Here is a 16821-nt window from a genome sequence, read left to right on the forward strand (position 1 = left end):
TTTCACGTGTATGGGTTGCATGGATTTTAGAATTTTTCCAGTCAAACGTAACCCTTGGATTTTCCAGGACTGAATTACACGTGTAGACTCTTCGTGCAAATCTCCCAACTTTCGGGACATGAGACTGAGATACAGAAGAGCCAAAGCTGCTACGGCCCCCATGACCACAGCCCTCAACCCTGGAAGCCGAATGGAGCCGTACGACCCAACAATAAAAATGCATGAAAAAAGGGCACTATGTGCAGGCACCCAAAAATCTTGGAAGCAACTATTAAAGCTGTTTTGTAGCACTTGGTAGGATCGATAACGCTTGAAAAACGTCTGTACGACATTATTCACAGAGAAGACAAACATGAATTTGTCCTTTTTATTATACTGCATTGGTAACATTCTGAAAGTTAAAGAAATTGACAACAATCTATTAAAGGAATCGATTTTGCTGCATTATTGCAACAATTTGCTTCAATTAAATTACTTGCCTCAAACTTTTCAACACTTCGGATCCCACATATGCGTATATGCATTTAGTGAACACAATAAATGCAACGCTTGCCCAAGCGTTAAGGTAAAGCCAAATTTGTAGCAAAAATAGTAAATTGTACGCAAATTTGGACCGAGCTTCGGGATGGTCGATTATCATGGAAGTGAGATAATATGGTCGCTCTGGATGCTTCCACATGATGACGACGTTTTGAAGGATGGCCAAAAATCCGACAAATACAACACATTTTAAAAATGTTTCACACCCGTCCTTGCAATTTTTGGATGAACTTTGGTCATTTCCTGTGAATGTTGCGTAAAAAAATTATCATCACGCTTATGATAATTGATACTACTGCATAGATGGGGCATATATTTATATATTTACTTGGGATCCTGGTAAAGTATGCAATGAATCCATTAATCAGATTTGGAATTTCCTCCCATTGTTGATAAATCTGAATTTGAGCGATCCAAGGAGAGGAATAACAAGACATGTTCCAAAAGAGTTGTATTATCAGTTGCATGGAATCTAGTCTGTGTAATGCAAGGATGAGTTTAGTCAGGAGAAAGCCGACGTGAAAACTCACGGCTGTAAAACTAAATATTTTATAAATTTGATAGAAAGGAGACAAAGGATACGTAAAAATTTTTATTTGTTTAGATTCTGAAAGTGTTTTCCATTTGTAAGGAGCGACACCGAGATAGTACACAAGTAATGTAGCCTGTAGATAAAGACGAGACGTTCCCGGCGAAAAAATTGTATTTTCAATATTTTGACACATCTTCACCTCTTGCAGGGATTGATCTATACTTACTTTGATAGTAAATAATGGTACTGGAACATAACTTGTATTGCTTACACAATACATACATACTCGACACAACAATTAAATAAAAACCATTAATCGAGAGGGGTTCATTAATGGCTGTATAATTCTAGCAATTAATCAATTTCCGACTGTCGAAAAACATACAACTAGTATTTTAGTGGGTTAGCAATTAAAAAACATCCACTCTTAAGTCCAACAACAAGGTACGAATCAATTATAAGTGTTATGACGTCTACTTTATAGGAAGTATAGTCCTTTTAAATACGTATATACAAGTTTGACAATGGTAACAAGTTCAGGTACAGTAATAATTAAGTCGTGCAGTTTCATCCACCGGGTTTTTTATCCTTCATTCACATAATTAACGAACCTGCAAAAATTAATTGAACAATTCAAGAATTATTTTACTATGCATTAAAGTGTACGTAGCACGTGCACAAATACCTCGGATCATACAGCTCAACTCGAGATCTGATAATGTTTGGGCCATAAATTGTACAGAGCTCTTTTAAGCAAGCCCTCCCGGCAGCAGCAGTCATTGAATTTTCGCATTCCTATTAATGATATATTTCATTTAAACCTTGAAACATATTTAATGTTTCGCTATTAAATATAAGCAAAATATACACTAAATTATGAAATACGCACAATGCTATAGAATATAGGCTCAAAGCACTGTTGCAAATATTCCTTAAAGGGTCGTTTCCCAATGCCATTCACAATACAAGGGATAATCTTGCAGGTCGTTTCTAAAATAACAACGTGCTGAGAGTATGAGCGGTGCTGCGCTGCCTTCAGTACTAGAGGAACTAGAGTTGGAAGATAAATTTGACATTCTGAGATTTGCGAAATGTCTCCAATCAGATACATGAATCTAGAAAGTAAGAATTATACTCATATAAATTGTTCATAACTCAAACATGCATTTTTTATGCTCACCCATCACCCACTTCCCATGGTTGAGGAGGGTTTGCCTCATGGCAAGGAGAATAAGCATATTTCTAAAGCAAATAAAGTACGCAATTTTAAATCTCTTGTAAATTCTAGTGATATGGTATCACTACTATATAGTAGTAAGTGATTATTGCTTACCAATTGAGGATTGAATACTTGAAGGTCAACATTCACACTAGTTTCAGAAGATTGGTTTTCTATCCCATCAAGTCCTGCAATAATTTTTTCCATGATCATTGGAAGTACAGCTGTCCCATACGCTCTAATTATATTAGCGAGTGCGGCTGCGGCACCTTGTCGAACAATGGAGATTGGGAATTGGAGGTTTTCAAAAAATAGAGGAAACACTGACTCCAGAAGACCCTGACATTGACTGGGAAAATTTACAAAAAATGATCCAGATGCTAAACACGCAGCATCTCGAACATGCCATCTTTCATCGAGAAAAGTCCGTTTCAGTGTTTCCATCAATCCCACAACGTACGGTGCTACAATTTTTCCATCAATTTTTCTAGCAATTTCTCCCAAACACAAACAGGCTGCTTCTCGAACTGACAAGAAAAAAATTATTTGATGTACTTTAAAATTCTCTCATTCAAGTCAAAATTGTCAGTACAACTACATTTTTATATCAAAATATTATAATACTGTTCTACTATTAAATATTGTTAGTGGTTCAAGAAACAATAATTACCAGCATGATTATCAGAAGCAGTCGCTTCAACGTAATAACGAACCTGGAATATAATTGATGAAATTTGACGTTTAATATATGCCAAACCAAAGCATTTGTCAATGACGAACACATGCATATATGTATTACATAATACTACATATTTACCATGTCATCAATGTATTTTCCAACTAGCTGTGGTCCGTCCATAGCAAAGATCAGCTTCCACGACTCTTGAGAGTACAAGAGGAATTTTGTATCGGCCATGTAGTATCGACACAAGCAAAGCCGGGGAAGTACGATTGGCAAAAATTCTGTGCAATCTTGAGGTAGATTCATCATAAATTTTCGGCACGCCACACCTGCCGCAATTCTTGACTGGCTGCAGAAATCTTCGAGGCCCGATGTTATTTCTTTTGCGAGACGTTTCCCAAATGATTTTAAATCAATACCTAACAAATAAGTTATTATTGTATGCGTTAAACCCTTCATGCAATCAAATGTACATGTGTGTGATAAAAACTGATACCTGATTCAATCATCGTAGCACATAGATAAAATCCAGCCTCTCGAATAAACCGATTCTGATGGTGGAGAGAAGGGAAAATTAATTCCAGCAAGTGCATATCAATCAAAGGACCAAACTGAGTTCCAAGACCTGAAAGGACGCGTCCAAAGTTATCGATAAGAAATCTAGTTCTGGACACTTTACTCAATTATCAACTACTATATCAAAATTTCCCGTACCCTTCGCAATAAACTGCAAACATTTTAATGTGCTCTCTAGCTGTGCACATCCGAGATTCATTGCAACATCAATTGGTGCAGGAGCTCCTGGGGATGATGCAGATTGGAAAATATGTGTTGCCTCTTTGAGTACATCGCACAGCATAATATTTGGATTGGAAGGTGTTGTTACAGGACTCATCCCCAGTTGTGGACTGGACGACGATGATGAACTATGTGGTTCTGAGGAAGCGATTTCTCCCGTTGGGTCAATCGGAGTTTCTGGACTCTTGATCATCCCTTCAATCTCTTTATTCCGCTGAAATTCTGTTTCCAACATTTCCAAAATAGCTGATTTTGACTCCAAGTATACAGATGGTCCAAGGATTTTGCATATTTGACCATACACTTCACCTAGAACAGCAAAGTGTAAAATACATTTTGTTCAATGGTCCTTCGACGAAGGACATCTTTCAAAATATGTAGCTTAATTACCCGCAGTCAACCGAACTCTTACGTCTTGATCCCACATGATGTTTAAGATATCCGGCTTAATTTGAATTACAAATTGATGTATTTGTTCCTGCTCCACGTCGGAAATTCCAGTAATGAGAATCAATGAGGCAGACAAGCAACCCAACTTTTTGTCTGAAAAGTGTCCATTCATTACGCACTCCTTGTTGCCCAACTCGGTGAAATTCGACGCTATCTGACTTCGGAGCAATTTTATGAGATGTTTCCTCTCTCCTTCGTCGCAGTTGACACCTTTAACAAGTCTCGTGAGCATGGCGAGTCCACTGTCCCGATCCATTTTAACTGCGCTGGTCAACTTGTCCATAAACTTGTCAGCAGGGGGATATTCCTCCACGGCAGATGCCATGATGATGTCCCCGGGCGGTCAGAATATCGAGTTCGCGTTCAAGCCACCGGTGTTGACCTGTTCTAATGTCTAATTCGAAACGCATGCAAAAAGTTAAATAATGAAATATAGATACTTCAACATTCCATGAGCCTACATATTTGAACAGTACGCAAATAAAAAAACAAGGACAATAACAAACCTGTCAAAATTCGCTGTCACAAAGAATCCTTCAATATCAAACTTTGATTCCCACACTGCAAATTACAGTCCAGTAATTAGTTAGCGACTGTGCATTATTATTAATTGACTTGAGCTGCGAACTTTAAGAATTTGACGGAGGTCCATACATACATTGCAACAGAACTCCCGCTACATGGCATCGAGGGTAGAAAATACGTCTCATGCACGTAAAAGTTGGAGAAAGTCGTCCACACTCACTTTTCTCCTCTCAAGTCAAAACTCCATGTATTTCGTATTTGCATTTTGTCCATGCGTGTAAATTGCAATTGTCTAATGTGTCCTACATTGTGGTGTCGTTAAACACCTCGCATACATCAATTTAATGATGTTATTTGGAACCCGATGCTTTCACCATGTCATGAATTAAATTAGCATCCCATTACACTAATTACTTTTGCTCTGGTCCATTTAATTTGGATTCTCATGTGGAATTAAAATTGCATATAATCATAGTAAAATAAACTCGTAGTTGCATCAGTTGCATGCACGTAAGTATTCGTGACAAGTTGGAAAATTCTATAAAAAAAGTTCAACGTGTGTCAGAGTCAGAACTTTCTCAGTTCCGTATTATTTTGGTGAAAGTTAAATGTCATCTTGTTGATTGGATCGAAACGAATGCTTAGAATTTTATAGGTGTAGCATGCAATCTCTCGATTAATGATATTTCTGACGCACAAAATTTTGTGGTTGTACGGTGCCGAGAGGAATTTTTCATTTAAACGCCGGATGAGGAAGTCGTGGTCTGCTGGTTTGTTGGGTTGAACCGAAAGCGGAGCGGAGTGAAAGCAAATCCACTTTCCATTCCGTTGTTGCTCGTCCTTGAATACGACGACGTGTTGTACACGGTTGCTGCTGCAGTTTTTTTGCTGAATTTTATTAGGGCCAACAACTGTACTTTTTTTTATAAAAATGCACTGCAGGACTTGAGACGGTCGATATTTTTGCGCAAACATAGTTTCGCAGTTCCAATTCAGAATCTTTTGGCTGACTTATTTTTATTGCAACATTTCAACATAAAGTGTATTACAGTTTCTTCATTCAAAGGTTAAATGTATTTAGACGGGACAATAATTTTCACTTTAAATTCTTAAAATCTATAACATTCATCGTCTCATGGCCCTCCTTGCATTACACGGAGTTCATTTTCGCAGCCATGCCAAACCTGGGAAAGGAGACATTGGATTCTTTGATAGTGAGATTCAACTGGACAACAACGTATTCCAGCCATACGGCACAGTCAGTGGGAGGCTCATTGTCAACACGAACAACGAGGTGGTTTGTCACGGTAAGCCTCAAGCACACAAATAAATAATTAAAAAGATATCACAATCACAAAGAGAATTCATTTCGGAGAAAACTACATAGAAAAACACAGTCGGTGAATTGTGCATGAATGTATGTAGATATGCATGTAATGTGGACTGTGAAGTGCCGACGGGTTGAGAAAAGTCTTCTCAACCCCGATTCGTTGGACTTACATATGTATATTGCAAATTGGAAATTATCGATTTGGTTGCTCACAAAGTTGTTCATTTTCTAGTATGCACGACAGCAAAATATCAAATATTGCAATACAAGTTAGTGTAGTGCTGGTTGTTGTTAGTTGTAGAAAGATATTCATGTCGAAAGATATTCTAAAGTCCAGGAAAAAAATTACTGCATCACTTTTTTGTCCTGGTTAACCAAGTCGCAAATTATACAGAAATTGCAATGGCTAGTATTGGGGCCACGCTGGCAGGGCTTTCTGCAGGTGGAAGATTATGTAAACCTGCCAAGGGAGATCATTTTGGGCAGTTTGATTGTGAAATTGAATTGGACAAAATTGTTGCAAAGCCGTTTCAAAGAATTTTTGGCCAACTTGTGATTTCCAATTTGAATGAAATTCGATGTTTTGGTAATGCTTAAAAGTTATAAAGCACGTACATATATATAGATGCATACCTCTAACTTTTCTGTTGAGTTGATATCCCTAAACCTGTCTTTCCATAAACTGAAAAATTCTAAAACCAAAAAGGAGAAAGTTTTCAATTTTTGAAGGATCAGGTCCATGCAGCTTTATAATCAGAAACCTGAGATTTTGCATTCTGGATATGTATGAGAAAACTTTTGTGCAATAACGATGCCAAATATGGGATAAACCTTTAGTTGAAAGATTTAGCAATATTTCCCAATTATGTGCAAAAAAAATATTTGTTGGAAACTCAGTTTTTTTAGCTCAGACAATTCGGTTGAATTCTATAGATGGAAATAATGAAATTATATTGTGTAATTTTGCTGCAGGTATCCGGGTACAGCTAGACGCTATTGTAAATCTCAAGTTTGACACAAAAGTGGATAACAGGCTTAGTAATCACAAAAAAATAGAAGGAATACTTCAAGATGCACTCGAACCAGCTGAAGGTTATTACATTGCTTCACCAGTTCTGGAAGATTTGTCGAATGGTAAAATTTTTCATGAACCAACGAATATTTGAGCAAGTAAATGTGCATAATTAAACTGGTCCCACCTGCTCACCCACAGATGACGAAACCTCGACGAGACTCGTAGTCCTACAGCCAGGAACTTATACATACCCCTTCGTATTAACAATGCCTGGAGAAACCTTACCGGCCCCTTTTAGATCACAGTATGGCAACCTTCACTACAAAATAGTGGCTTACATGGCATCTGCCTTTTGCTACGTCCAAGTTGCAGAAAAAGCTTTGAGATTTAAAGGATACAACAATCTGAACCAACTGCCCAATTATTTGGAACCAATCAAGAATGAGTCGGGTTTCCAAACGTCCATGTTTTCAAAAAAGAAAGTCATCACGGCAATCATGACTCTGAACAAGCGTGGCTTTCTCCCAGGAGATGATTTACCCTTCGTATTGAGCATTATCAACCCGAAATGGTTTGTGGTGAGGAAGATTTCCGTGAACCTGGTACGACGGGTTATCTACAATGTAAATGGAGCCACCAAAACAACCCTTGTGAATTTGGATTCTTTCGAAAACACCGAGATTAGCAAAGATGATGAGATTTACTGCGAGGGAAAGCTGAGCATACCGAGAAATTGTATGCCCACATACAACGCAAAACCGGTTTACTCTGTCATACATTTGATCCAGGTAATCTTTTATAAAATGACATAGATAATTAGTGTCCATTTATAGAAAACCAAATACCATTTATTATTATGTTCATGCAGTATCAAGTGAAAGTTGCCGAGTATCCTGGACCCATGAAGGGGCAGCTGGAGGTTGTGATTGGCACGACGAAGGAGTCTGTGGAAACTTTGATGAGTCGAAGAATGAGCAATTTGCAGGTGGAAGACAATCCGTATCCAGCCACAACCAGGGAACGGTCCAACTCCACCGTTTCGAGATTGTCAGACTGTTCTGTAGTGACCACGACGTCAATGCCACCAAATTACTCGCAACTCAACTCCCGAGCAGTGAGTCTCCTCTCTCTCGACACATGTAAGACTCGAGTCATGTTTCAGAAATTGACACTATATTCGTATTTCATTTTGTTCAATTGTATAATATTTGTATGCAAACGTATGTAGTGCCCCCACATTACGACGACTTGATGTAACAAAGGGGTCTCTTCTATCTACACACGGATTTCAGCTCTCTCGATCTGCCTTACTTTCTTGCCTAATAACAATTCCATCTGTACCTGCATGTAATTTGATGTAACGACTATTCTTGCGTGTTCAACCTTTTGTTCCCCACAAGAGAATCTTTTGGGGACATTTAAACAATTATGCGATATGAAGAATGCCACGTTTCATGCTTTCTCAAATGCCTTCAATATAAAGCATGCTCATACATATGACCACATAAAAATTTCTAACTCAACTTCTTACATAATTTTACTTACATAATTACGATAATGATATCTCCTTAATTAACAAATTTTGCTATATTCATGCTTATCTATATTGCTCATACTTTTATTATAATGGTTCAAAATAAATTAACTTATTCAACATCTTATCAATCACCAATCCCCTTTATTCATGTAATTCTTTTTATTTTCTTTGTGGATGCTTCAAATTTTCTAGAAATGCGTATTCATTGAATGTTATTTTTCCATCCTTATTTCTATCTGCTCGCGTCCACCTACGATTAATTCTCTCAGGGGTGTAGTAATTCGTACGATGTTTATGTAAAACTGCTGTCATCTCACCCTGTCAATCGAATCATTAGAAATTTGAAACCAAAAAGAATATGCTCATTGAATCAAGCGTATGCTCAGTTAGTACTTCATTACCTTTGTAATAATCCCATTGGAATCCAAATCCACATCTCTAAACTCTTTCCTCGTGGAATCGGTAACTAATTCGGATTTCGCTTCTGAATCTCCTCCCAAATAATTTATCGTCCAATGGTAAAAGTCACCATCCGAGGAGTTCACATCCAATTTGTAAAGCAGACCCCATAATTCTTCCAAATTGATCCACTTTTGTTGATGATTGACTTTGATTGATGCTACCAAATCTTCCCGTGATCTCTCGTCCATGAGGACGTCCTCTTGCACGGATTTGTACAACTCTGCTGTCTTTATTGCCATTCTAATCTCTTTCTACAATAAAATTGTAGATAATAAATTCACTTTCTCTCTGTTTGCGTGCTTTGGTGTAACTAAGATTAGTGTGTACTTTTATGTATTTTTATATACCCAGGTCAGCTTTCCGTTCATATCTTCATCAAAAAGTTGGAAAATTTTTACCAAATAAAATGAATACTTTTGTGGATTCTCGCCAACAAACGATTTTATCCAGTAAGTAAAATCAGGGTCTTTCTCAAACATTTTTAGTTGTAAGTTTCCACTGATAATTGAATGTAGGCTAAACCTCAGTTCGTAAATGTCTATAACAGAGTCGAGATTCTCGTCCAAATAAGAAAGATATTTATTTGCCCTGTCCACAGCTTCGGCATCTCCTAAAGGCCTGCTTGAAGATATTTTAATATGTGGAGCCAACTCGTCCTAAAAGCATATCTCTGTAATTATTAGTTTAATTATTGTCAGGATTTTTAGCAATTGTGACAATTTATGAATTTACTATAAATAAGTAATCCGTCTCATCCGTGTCCATTTCTGAGAAGTGAAAGTTTATGGAGTCACTGATGAAGACAGCTTCCATTCCACTTTCACCTGGGGGGAAACATTTTTATTTAATTTTCATAATATATCATGCAAAATTTATCTAAACAGTAAAATTTTCGCATTTTATACAATGTTGCCTGTGTGAATTTTCGCCATGTCCAATTTTACATGTGCTTCCCTGTTGTTCCCAATTTGAAGATTCATTAGAAGCCGTTGGAAGAACGAACGCCACAAAGATAACTAATACTAGAGTGCTCAATAACGAGTGCAGTTTATGCATATTTAATTATTTTACAAGGAGGAATAAAATTTAATTAAACCAGTGTTACGTTAAATTATAAAATGGAGTGGAGTCAAAACTAACGTGCATGGGAGAGATGTTTCTCTCCACAACATTACAACGATGATGAAGATGAGCCCTTATCTAATCAATCTGTTTGTCATACATAAGAGCATCATGTGAAATTTAGATTCAACGACTAGTGGTTCTCAGCCATCCAGACGGACAATCTTGTTGCGTGCACCTTATCCTTCATACTTATTTACTCACTCATGTTTTTATCAACTAATATATGGACATAAGTTACCATGCTATGCTATTTATGATCATCAAACGATTCAAGATTATTGCAGACATTTTTAAAAATGTACTACTTGTAAATCTGTCATATTTCCTCACTCCGCATGAATTAAATTTTTACTCGTCTAAAAATTGCCGTATTGGGTACAAGAATGCGAAGAATGCAAAATGCATACCGTGGATGGGGTAATGGAACATGAAAAGTCTTGAATAAGCAATTGCGGTTCTTGATCGTGGAATTAAAAACCAGACTTTTTCTTCATCTGTAATGCAACTGGCATTGTTATTTGTTAATTGTATTTTTCCCAAGTTATCCTCGCCTGATTCAGTAAATATTTTTAAATATCTTTAACTTCAATTAAATAATTCCATTTTGACTTCCGTTTTGAAGTCGTTCTTGAATTGGAAATGTAAGTTGATTGGTTTTCCTATCGTATTTTTAAAATTGCTTCACATTTGTTAAAAAATAAAAGAACCTTCTAAAAGTAAGTGAAAATAGAATAACTATAAAAATAATGTGTGTATTTCTAGGTCCTCGTAATTTTAGAGTTTTTCTCTAAAAACCGCAGGTCTCGGGCATGCAAAATACCTTTTCCAATGGACGGACATTAGCTTGTTGGTAATAAAAACTGGATTTTTATTTATTTTCTACTACTGATTTTTATGGTTGATAAGTGCTCGAGTAGGCTACTACATTTCTGCATAATATTTTGTAAATTAATTTAGATATCAAGTACAAATGGATCTAGATGGTATTAAAAATATATGCATGATAAGGTTACTTGGTTAGTATAACAATGCAGATGCAGATTTGTTTGCATGAGGGAAAAAGAATAAGATAGCTCATCTTTAATCAATGGGATGAATAGGAAACCTTATTAAGCTTTAGATACATTGTCATCATCGCGCATGCAGATCATGACGCAAGTCTGAATTACACACGAACTAAGGACTGGAGTTTTTTGCCAGTCTGGTTTACTCCCCGAAAAGCAATACTATAGACCATCCTTCACACTTTTTGCACCCATATATCTCTCTCCATGTAAAATTCGCACAGTTGTACCTGATCTCCGATTCTGTTACCACCTGTGTTTTCTTAAAAAATACAACTCAACGATGTGACTTTATTTCATTTTCTCGGACAATGATTACTATTGTTGGGGGTATGCAATTTTTAAAGATTTGACACTAATTTGTACACCCTTATCTATTTTGTAGGTGGAGTGTCACAATTGGCCATGCAATCGTTTTAGCATTCTGCAAGCATGGCCAATTCTAGTGCGAAATCAAATTATGATTATAAAAAATTGGTAGTTGATGACCCCGAGGATCCATACTATGTTCAAGTGGGAGGAAATAATGGGAAGGAAGCAGGAGGTCTAAATGAAACTACACGTCTCGTCCCCTGGCACGTTATCCGAATTCCTTTCCGACATTTTATCAAAGTTGTGATATCCCTCCCACTAGGAGCGTTCATTTTTTGCGTGTTCTGGGCCCTGTATACAGATTACGATAGGGCTACCACAGTCCTCTGCACTCATGACATGAACAAACCTGTCCGAAATTATTTGCCTTCGGTAAGTATATTCATTGAGGTTTTAAATTGAATAAAGTCTGTGCTTGAGCGTAACTCTTTTTATGTGTATATTTAGCTATCTGCTGCAATTGGAGATTTCCAACCGTCTCAACAAATCTGGAAGGCGTGTATTATTATCCACGCACCAGGAAGATTTTTATTTGCTTCCATGTACCTGACGTACCTGAAAAAAGTGATTGTTCCTCAAAATGTAAAGTGGGCAATTCTTGCCTGTTTGTTTCATGTGATCGAAATTATCGGTTTAATCGGATTGACCGTCGTTACATCGAAACACAACTTATTCGTGCATGCAGTTAACTTTGGGCTGTTTGTGGTATTTTCGCAGTTGTACATGATAATATTATGCATGCTCTTGTCAGGTTGTCGAAAAGTGGAAATGAACAGACTGGAACAAAGAGGTTTAATTTTAAAAAGGATATTATCAAAGGTGGCCATTATATGTTCGGTATTGTTATTTGTAACTTATTATAGGCACGAATCTCGATGTGAGGAAGGAATGTATACAATTTTTGCGTTGTTGGAGTATACAGTTGTCCTTGCTAATATCGGTTTCAATGGGTCAGCTTATTGGGACTTTTACGATAGAATTATTGTCGTGGACTTTTTTCGTCCTTGTAAAATGCCAACGTATAAGTATTCGTGGGACTATTAAAATTACTTATTCCACTATTGCCTTAATTTTAGTCCTCCGTGTATAATGCTTGAAAGTAAATATTATACTAGTGCAAATATGCTTATATATTTTGTTATAATCTCTAAATCTGTGATACTCGATAATAAATGTTATAAACTATTGTCGTCATCTCTCGTAAATTGAATCAATCACATCGCAACACTTGCCTTTATTTTCATTTGCTTGATTTGATTTGATTGACTCCATACAATCAATTCCTTCCGTGATATGAGAACATTTGTCGCTCACTTAATTGATTAGAAATAGTGTGGACTTTTACTTAATAGAGAACCATTACTTATTCGCCATGTACTTTTTGGTAATTTTGGTGCATCATACTGTTTCAAACCACCGATGGAGGCTCAGGCTGCTTTAAGTTCAAACCCCCAAGATTTACGGAGAAAATCAGCTAATGGGTATCTCCGTAGCATCATCTGTAAAAGCCTGTTTATTTGGCCCAGAAGGAACACGACAGATCCTTCCAGAAAAGCGTCTGGAATTACCGAAGCTTCAGAGAAAGATAAGTAATTTTCTCAGCTTATTATTTGCATAAGTACTAACTTACCTAATGCATATTTTAATTCATGCAATGCATATGTACATATGGCTGGACAGCCTGAAAATCGAGCGAAGAAAGTGAACAAAGGGCATAATGCATCTATACAAATGTGGTTCATGATTTTGCCTTTCATCCCAATTGTGGCTCTAGTTTTTCAAAATCTTGCTAACCTTAGAACAGTTTTAAACTATCAAGCAGAAGTTCAAGATGTCCAGAAACAAGTTGTCGTGGCTGGTGACATTGCAAAGTTAATTTCTCAGTTGCAGTGGGAGAGGTCTGAAGTTGCATTTTACATTTTTTTAAATGGCACAACAGTTAGGTAATTAATGATTATGTTGAATTGTACCATTAAATTACTGATAATTTTTATGAAAAATACCAAATGATATGTAGATCTAATCTGACGACAAGATTTAGAAAAACTGATTCTTGGTTAAACAAAATTCGACACTGGCCAGATCGTGGGTTAGGAAATGATTCAACGTTTCAAACCAAGTCGACATTCCTTGAAAGAATGCAACAATTTCGGTACTGAAAAGGATCAGTTGTAATTAATTTTAAGACCTCGTGTTCAAATTATGTTTTATAAATATTGTTTAGCTCACGAATTTCGGAAAATGGAACGCACATGTATCAAGTGATTGAATATTATACCACGAGTAATCAAGTAATGCTGAATTACTTGACAAACGAGATCAAGGAGACCAAAAATTCTGATGTCTGGCGGTATATAATTCTTTCTGAATGAGTTTATGCCCTATTTTGTAATGTCTTGTAATAATTTCGATGAAGATACCTGCTGGCATACAAGAACCTGCTGAGAAGTGTTGAAAATTTTGGGATATCGGTCGTCTACGGCATAAATTATTTTGGACGAGGACAAATCACCCGACCAAATCACATAGAATTCATTCGAAAAGATACCCTTGGGATGGAATATTTCAATTCAAGCATGGAATTTGCATCCAATGCGGAACAACAAGTTGAAGAAATATTCAAGAAATTAGAAAACCTCAGCTATATAGAAAACCTGTAAAAAAAATATCGAATGATTTATGCTTTACCAATTACTAAAATCCCTAAAATGTATAGTATGTAAATGCTAAAATTTCAGGCGACTAAAAATTCTATTGAACGAGCCTCAACTGCCGGACATGAAGGAATCCACCTCCTATTTCGAATCTATGGCCGCTTTACTTGAAGCTTTGAGAGGAACACAGACAAAGCTTAGACTACTGATTGAGTAATTTTATGATGAGATGCATGTAAAAATAATTAACTTTTACTGCACAATGTTTTCATTTCAAATAGGGAAACTATGCGTGAAAGCATTTCAAGTGCAAATAAACAAGCTTGGACGGCTATCGGGGTGGTGATTTTGGTTTTGTTCATCTCGCCAGTAATAATTTTTCTCACACACAAAGTGACATCCACAATTGGAATGTATGTCAAAAACTTGGTGGAGAAAGCAGACGAGTTGAAGAGAGAAAAGGTTAAGTCGGACAAACTGTTGCTGCAAATGCTTCCTCCTTCCGTTTTGACTGAATTGAAGCAAAAGCGACGTCCCCCTGCTACATATTTTGACCAGGTGTCAATCTACCTAAGTGACATTGTCGGATTTACAGAAATTTCCTCCAAATCTACTCCGTTGGAAGTCGTGTGCTTTCTCAATTCGGTGTACAGATTGTTTGACTCGAGAATAGAAAAGTTTGATGTATACAAAATAGAAACAATCGGTGATGGCTATCTAGTGGCGAGTGGTGTTCCGACCTTAAATGGTATTTTTTTGCAGAAATTGACAATAATTACGAGCATTTATCTAATTTGGTCTATAACCAATTAAGCTTGATGATTAACTTTAATACGCAGGAAATCGGCATGCTTGCGAGATTGCTTCAATGGCTTTGGATCTACTTGCATGCACCCCAGTGGTGAAGGTTCCTCGTCGACCAACCGAATCATTACAAATTCGAATAGGGTTACACACTGGGCCAGTTATGGCAGGTTACTCAGTTTATTCAGAGAATAACTTTATGGTATAAAAAATATCAATGTTTCAATATATAAATGGTTAAAAGGTGTAATCGGGAGCAAAATGCCGAGATATTGCTTATTTGGAGGTAAGTATCCAATAGACGTAAAGATACTAAAGTAATGCATCACATGAATAGTATTATATTCTTAAATTCTGTTAAACAGACACGGTGAATACTGCGTCAAGAATGGAGACAACAGGAGAGCGTAGGTTTACCTCACTTTCTGATAAGTAATAAGTATATATACCTTATCTTTGTATGCATTTAATTAGCTCTAAAAATTCATATGAGCATGGATATGAAATTGGCTTTGGAAGAAATTGGTGGATTTTTTATTGAGCACCGAGGGACAATTGAGGTTAAGGTGAGCAACGATAATGCAATTTGGTCGTCGAGTAATGGCACACTCTGCCAAAAAATCAATCCTACTCATTCAATATTTATTCAGGGGAAGGGGAATATGGACACTTACTGGTTGATTGGTAAAATCAGTACTGGAAATACGTCAGAAATAGTGGAGATTGTTCGACCATATCAGTTTGATACTGTGGATCAATTTGAGTACTTGGATGAGTTTTACCACGAATAAACTAGTCAATTAAAACTAGAGTAATTTGATATACAGTAATCATGATTAGTTTTAATTGTAACAACATTAACATATCGCAAGAACGAGTATAAAAGTTGTATAAAATGTCACTTATGAAATTGTGTGTTGATGCATGTATGTAAAATGCATAATACAGACAGATTCCTCTAATAATGAGGCTTGAATTTTTCTAATTTGAACTCTGTAAACGATATAACTCCACAAGTTCCATAGTCTTCAGCCTCCTCCAATCCTGCGTACAAAACACACAAGCAGAAATTAATATGTTAAAGTACATGGTAAAGAGAGTCCGGAAGTCTCGAGCTTAAGATCAGTCTCTGAATTAATGAAATAATTTTCGTTCATGCGTTTTACCCGGCATTAGCAATTTGCTGCAATCGAAAAGACATGTGTTAGGATACATGATGCCATTATTTCCACAAATTCTGAAACCGTCATTGTCTTCTGAGCAGTTTCCACAGTACTTTCGTCGCGCCTTTGTGTCTGCTCGCCTTATACGACCCTTTAAATCCGGATTCATCATGGTGTCCTGTCATTTTGATTAGTGAATAACGGGAGAGAATTATGGAAGGTATATAATATTTGTATATGTATATGGTGTAAGTATATAGGAAGCTGTAAATCACTTGCCGCATTTTTCCATGTAAAGTCAGGATGATATGAAATAACTGGAACTGTATGAAATACTATAAGTGAAGCAACCACACAGAATGCTAACAATGGGCTCATATTCAAAATATAAAAATCTTAATTTGTAGAAATATTGCGAGCTGAAAATCAGTTGCTCTTTGGAACTAATGGTCAAGTATAACAAGAATGAAACCCTCTTTCCAGGGGATACGGAAGATGATGTGGAAGTAAAAGCATACGAAACACATCTCCAAGTCAAGCCGTTTGTGG

At 36.7% G+C, this 16821-nt stretch overlaps 6 protein-coding genes across 13 annotated transcripts; 3 read left to right on the forward strand and 3 right to left on the reverse strand.

Moving 5' to 3' along the window:
• Nucleotides 1–1118: 1118 nt before the first annotated feature.
• On the reverse strand, nucleotides 1119–4892 carry LOC110845996. 3 transcript variants are annotated; one of them, XM_035849924.1, is made up of 12 exons: nucleotides 4728–4892; nucleotides 4162–4615; nucleotides 3688–4080; nucleotides 3470–3598; nucleotides 3109–3392; nucleotides 2962–3004; nucleotides 2561–2818; nucleotides 2406–2479; nucleotides 2253–2314; nucleotides 1962–2187; nucleotides 1758–1867; nucleotides 1119–1683 (listed from the first exon to the last, which is right to left on the reverse strand). In XM_035849924.1, exons 2-12 carry the CDS (start codon nucleotides 4544–4546, stop codon nucleotides 1656–1658), a joined length of 1992 nt encoding a protein of 663 aa, XP_035705817.1. In that variant the 5' UTR covers nucleotides 4547–4615; nucleotides 4728–4892; the 3' UTR covers nucleotides 1119–1655. The 3 variants fall into 3 exon arrangements, with proteins under 3 accessions (XP_035705817.1, XP_035705818.1, XP_021948271.1); XM_035849925.1 differs by lacking the exon at nucleotides 2561–2818; XM_022092579.2 differs by having other exon boundaries at nucleotides 2406–2818.
• A 609-nt stretch (nucleotides 4893–5501) lies between these two features.
• Nucleotides 5502–8747, forward strand: LOC110846830 (arrestin domain-containing protein 4). 2 transcript variants are annotated; one of them, XM_022093669.2, is made up of 5 exons: nucleotides 5502–6053; nucleotides 7049–7210; nucleotides 7290–7879; nucleotides 7960–8230; nucleotides 8320–8747. In XM_022093669.2, the coding sequence occupies exons 1-5, from the start codon at nucleotides 5882–5884 to the stop codon at nucleotides 8346–8348; spliced, it is 1224 nt and encodes a 407-aa protein (XP_021949361.1). In that variant the 5' UTR covers nucleotides 5502–5881; the 3' UTR covers nucleotides 8349–8747. The 2 variants fall into 2 exon arrangements, with proteins under 2 accessions (XP_021949361.1, XP_035705508.1); XM_035849615.1 differs by lacking the exon at nucleotides 5502–6053 and adding an exon at nucleotides 6306–6662.
• A 5-nt stretch (nucleotides 8748–8752) lies between these two features.
• On the reverse strand, nucleotides 8753–10278 carry LOC110846316. Its single transcript, XM_022093021.2, has 5 exons — nucleotides 9996–10278; nucleotides 9823–9914; nucleotides 9438–9746; nucleotides 9030–9341; nucleotides 8753–8946 (listed from the first exon to the last, which is right to left on the reverse strand). The coding sequence occupies exons 1-5, from the start codon at nucleotides 10144–10146 to the stop codon at nucleotides 8788–8790; spliced, it is 1023 nt and encodes a 340-aa protein (XP_021948713.1). The 5' UTR covers nucleotides 10147–10278; the 3' UTR covers nucleotides 8753–8787.
• Nucleotides 10279–10674: 396 nt separating this feature from the next.
• LOC110846325 (post-GPI attachment to proteins factor 2) lies at nucleotides 10675–12861 on the forward strand. Of its 5 annotated transcripts, XM_022093035.2 has the most exons (5): nucleotides 10675–10856; nucleotides 10978–11065; nucleotides 11665–12023; nucleotides 12099–12441; nucleotides 12515–12861. In XM_022093035.2, the coding sequence occupies exons 3-5, from the start codon at nucleotides 11712–11714 to the stop codon at nucleotides 12739–12741; spliced, it is 882 nt and encodes a 293-aa protein (XP_021948727.1). In that variant the 5' UTR covers nucleotides 10675–10856; nucleotides 10978–11065; nucleotides 11665–11711; the 3' UTR covers nucleotides 12742–12861. The 5 variants fall into 5 exon arrangements, with proteins under 5 accessions (XP_021948727.1, XP_035705509.1, XP_021948725.1 ...); XM_035849616.1 differs by having other exon boundaries at nucleotides 10680–10931; nucleotides 11016–11065; nucleotides 12099–12845; XM_022093033.2 differs by having other exon boundaries at nucleotides 10680–10856; nucleotides 12099–12845.
• A 480-nt stretch (nucleotides 12862–13341) lies between these two features.
• On the forward strand, nucleotides 13342–16037 carry LOC110846831. The gene is made up of 11 exons (XM_035849007.1): nucleotides 13342–13594; nucleotides 13669–13803; nucleotides 13876–14001; nucleotides 14068–14307; nucleotides 14390–14518; nucleotides 14587–15053; nucleotides 15145–15279; nucleotides 15354–15395; nucleotides 15475–15516; nucleotides 15584–15675; nucleotides 15760–16037. Exons 1-11 carry the CDS (start codon nucleotides 13383–13385, stop codon nucleotides 15898–15900), a joined length of 1761 nt encoding a protein of 586 aa, XP_035704900.1. The 5' UTR covers nucleotides 13342–13382; the 3' UTR covers nucleotides 15901–16037.
• Nucleotides 15925–16806, reverse strand: LOC110847179. The gene is made up of 3 exons (XM_022094057.2): nucleotides 16552–16806; nucleotides 16276–16450; nucleotides 15925–16153 (listed from the first exon to the last, which is right to left on the reverse strand). The coding sequence occupies exons 1-3, from the start codon at nucleotides 16648–16650 to the stop codon at nucleotides 16068–16070; spliced, it is 360 nt and encodes a 119-aa protein (XP_021949749.1). The 5' UTR covers nucleotides 16651–16806; the 3' UTR covers nucleotides 15925–16067.
• Between the last annotated feature and the right edge of the window lie 15 nt (nucleotides 16807–16821).

This window comes from Folsomia candida, unplaced genomic scaffold (assembly GCF_002217175.1).
Source record: "Folsomia candida strain VU population unplaced genomic scaffold, ASM221717v1 Fcan01_Sc003, whole genome shotgun sequence".
Taxonomy (NCBI): Eukaryota; Metazoa; Arthropoda; class Collembola; order Entomobryomorpha; family Isotomidae; genus Folsomia; species Folsomia candida.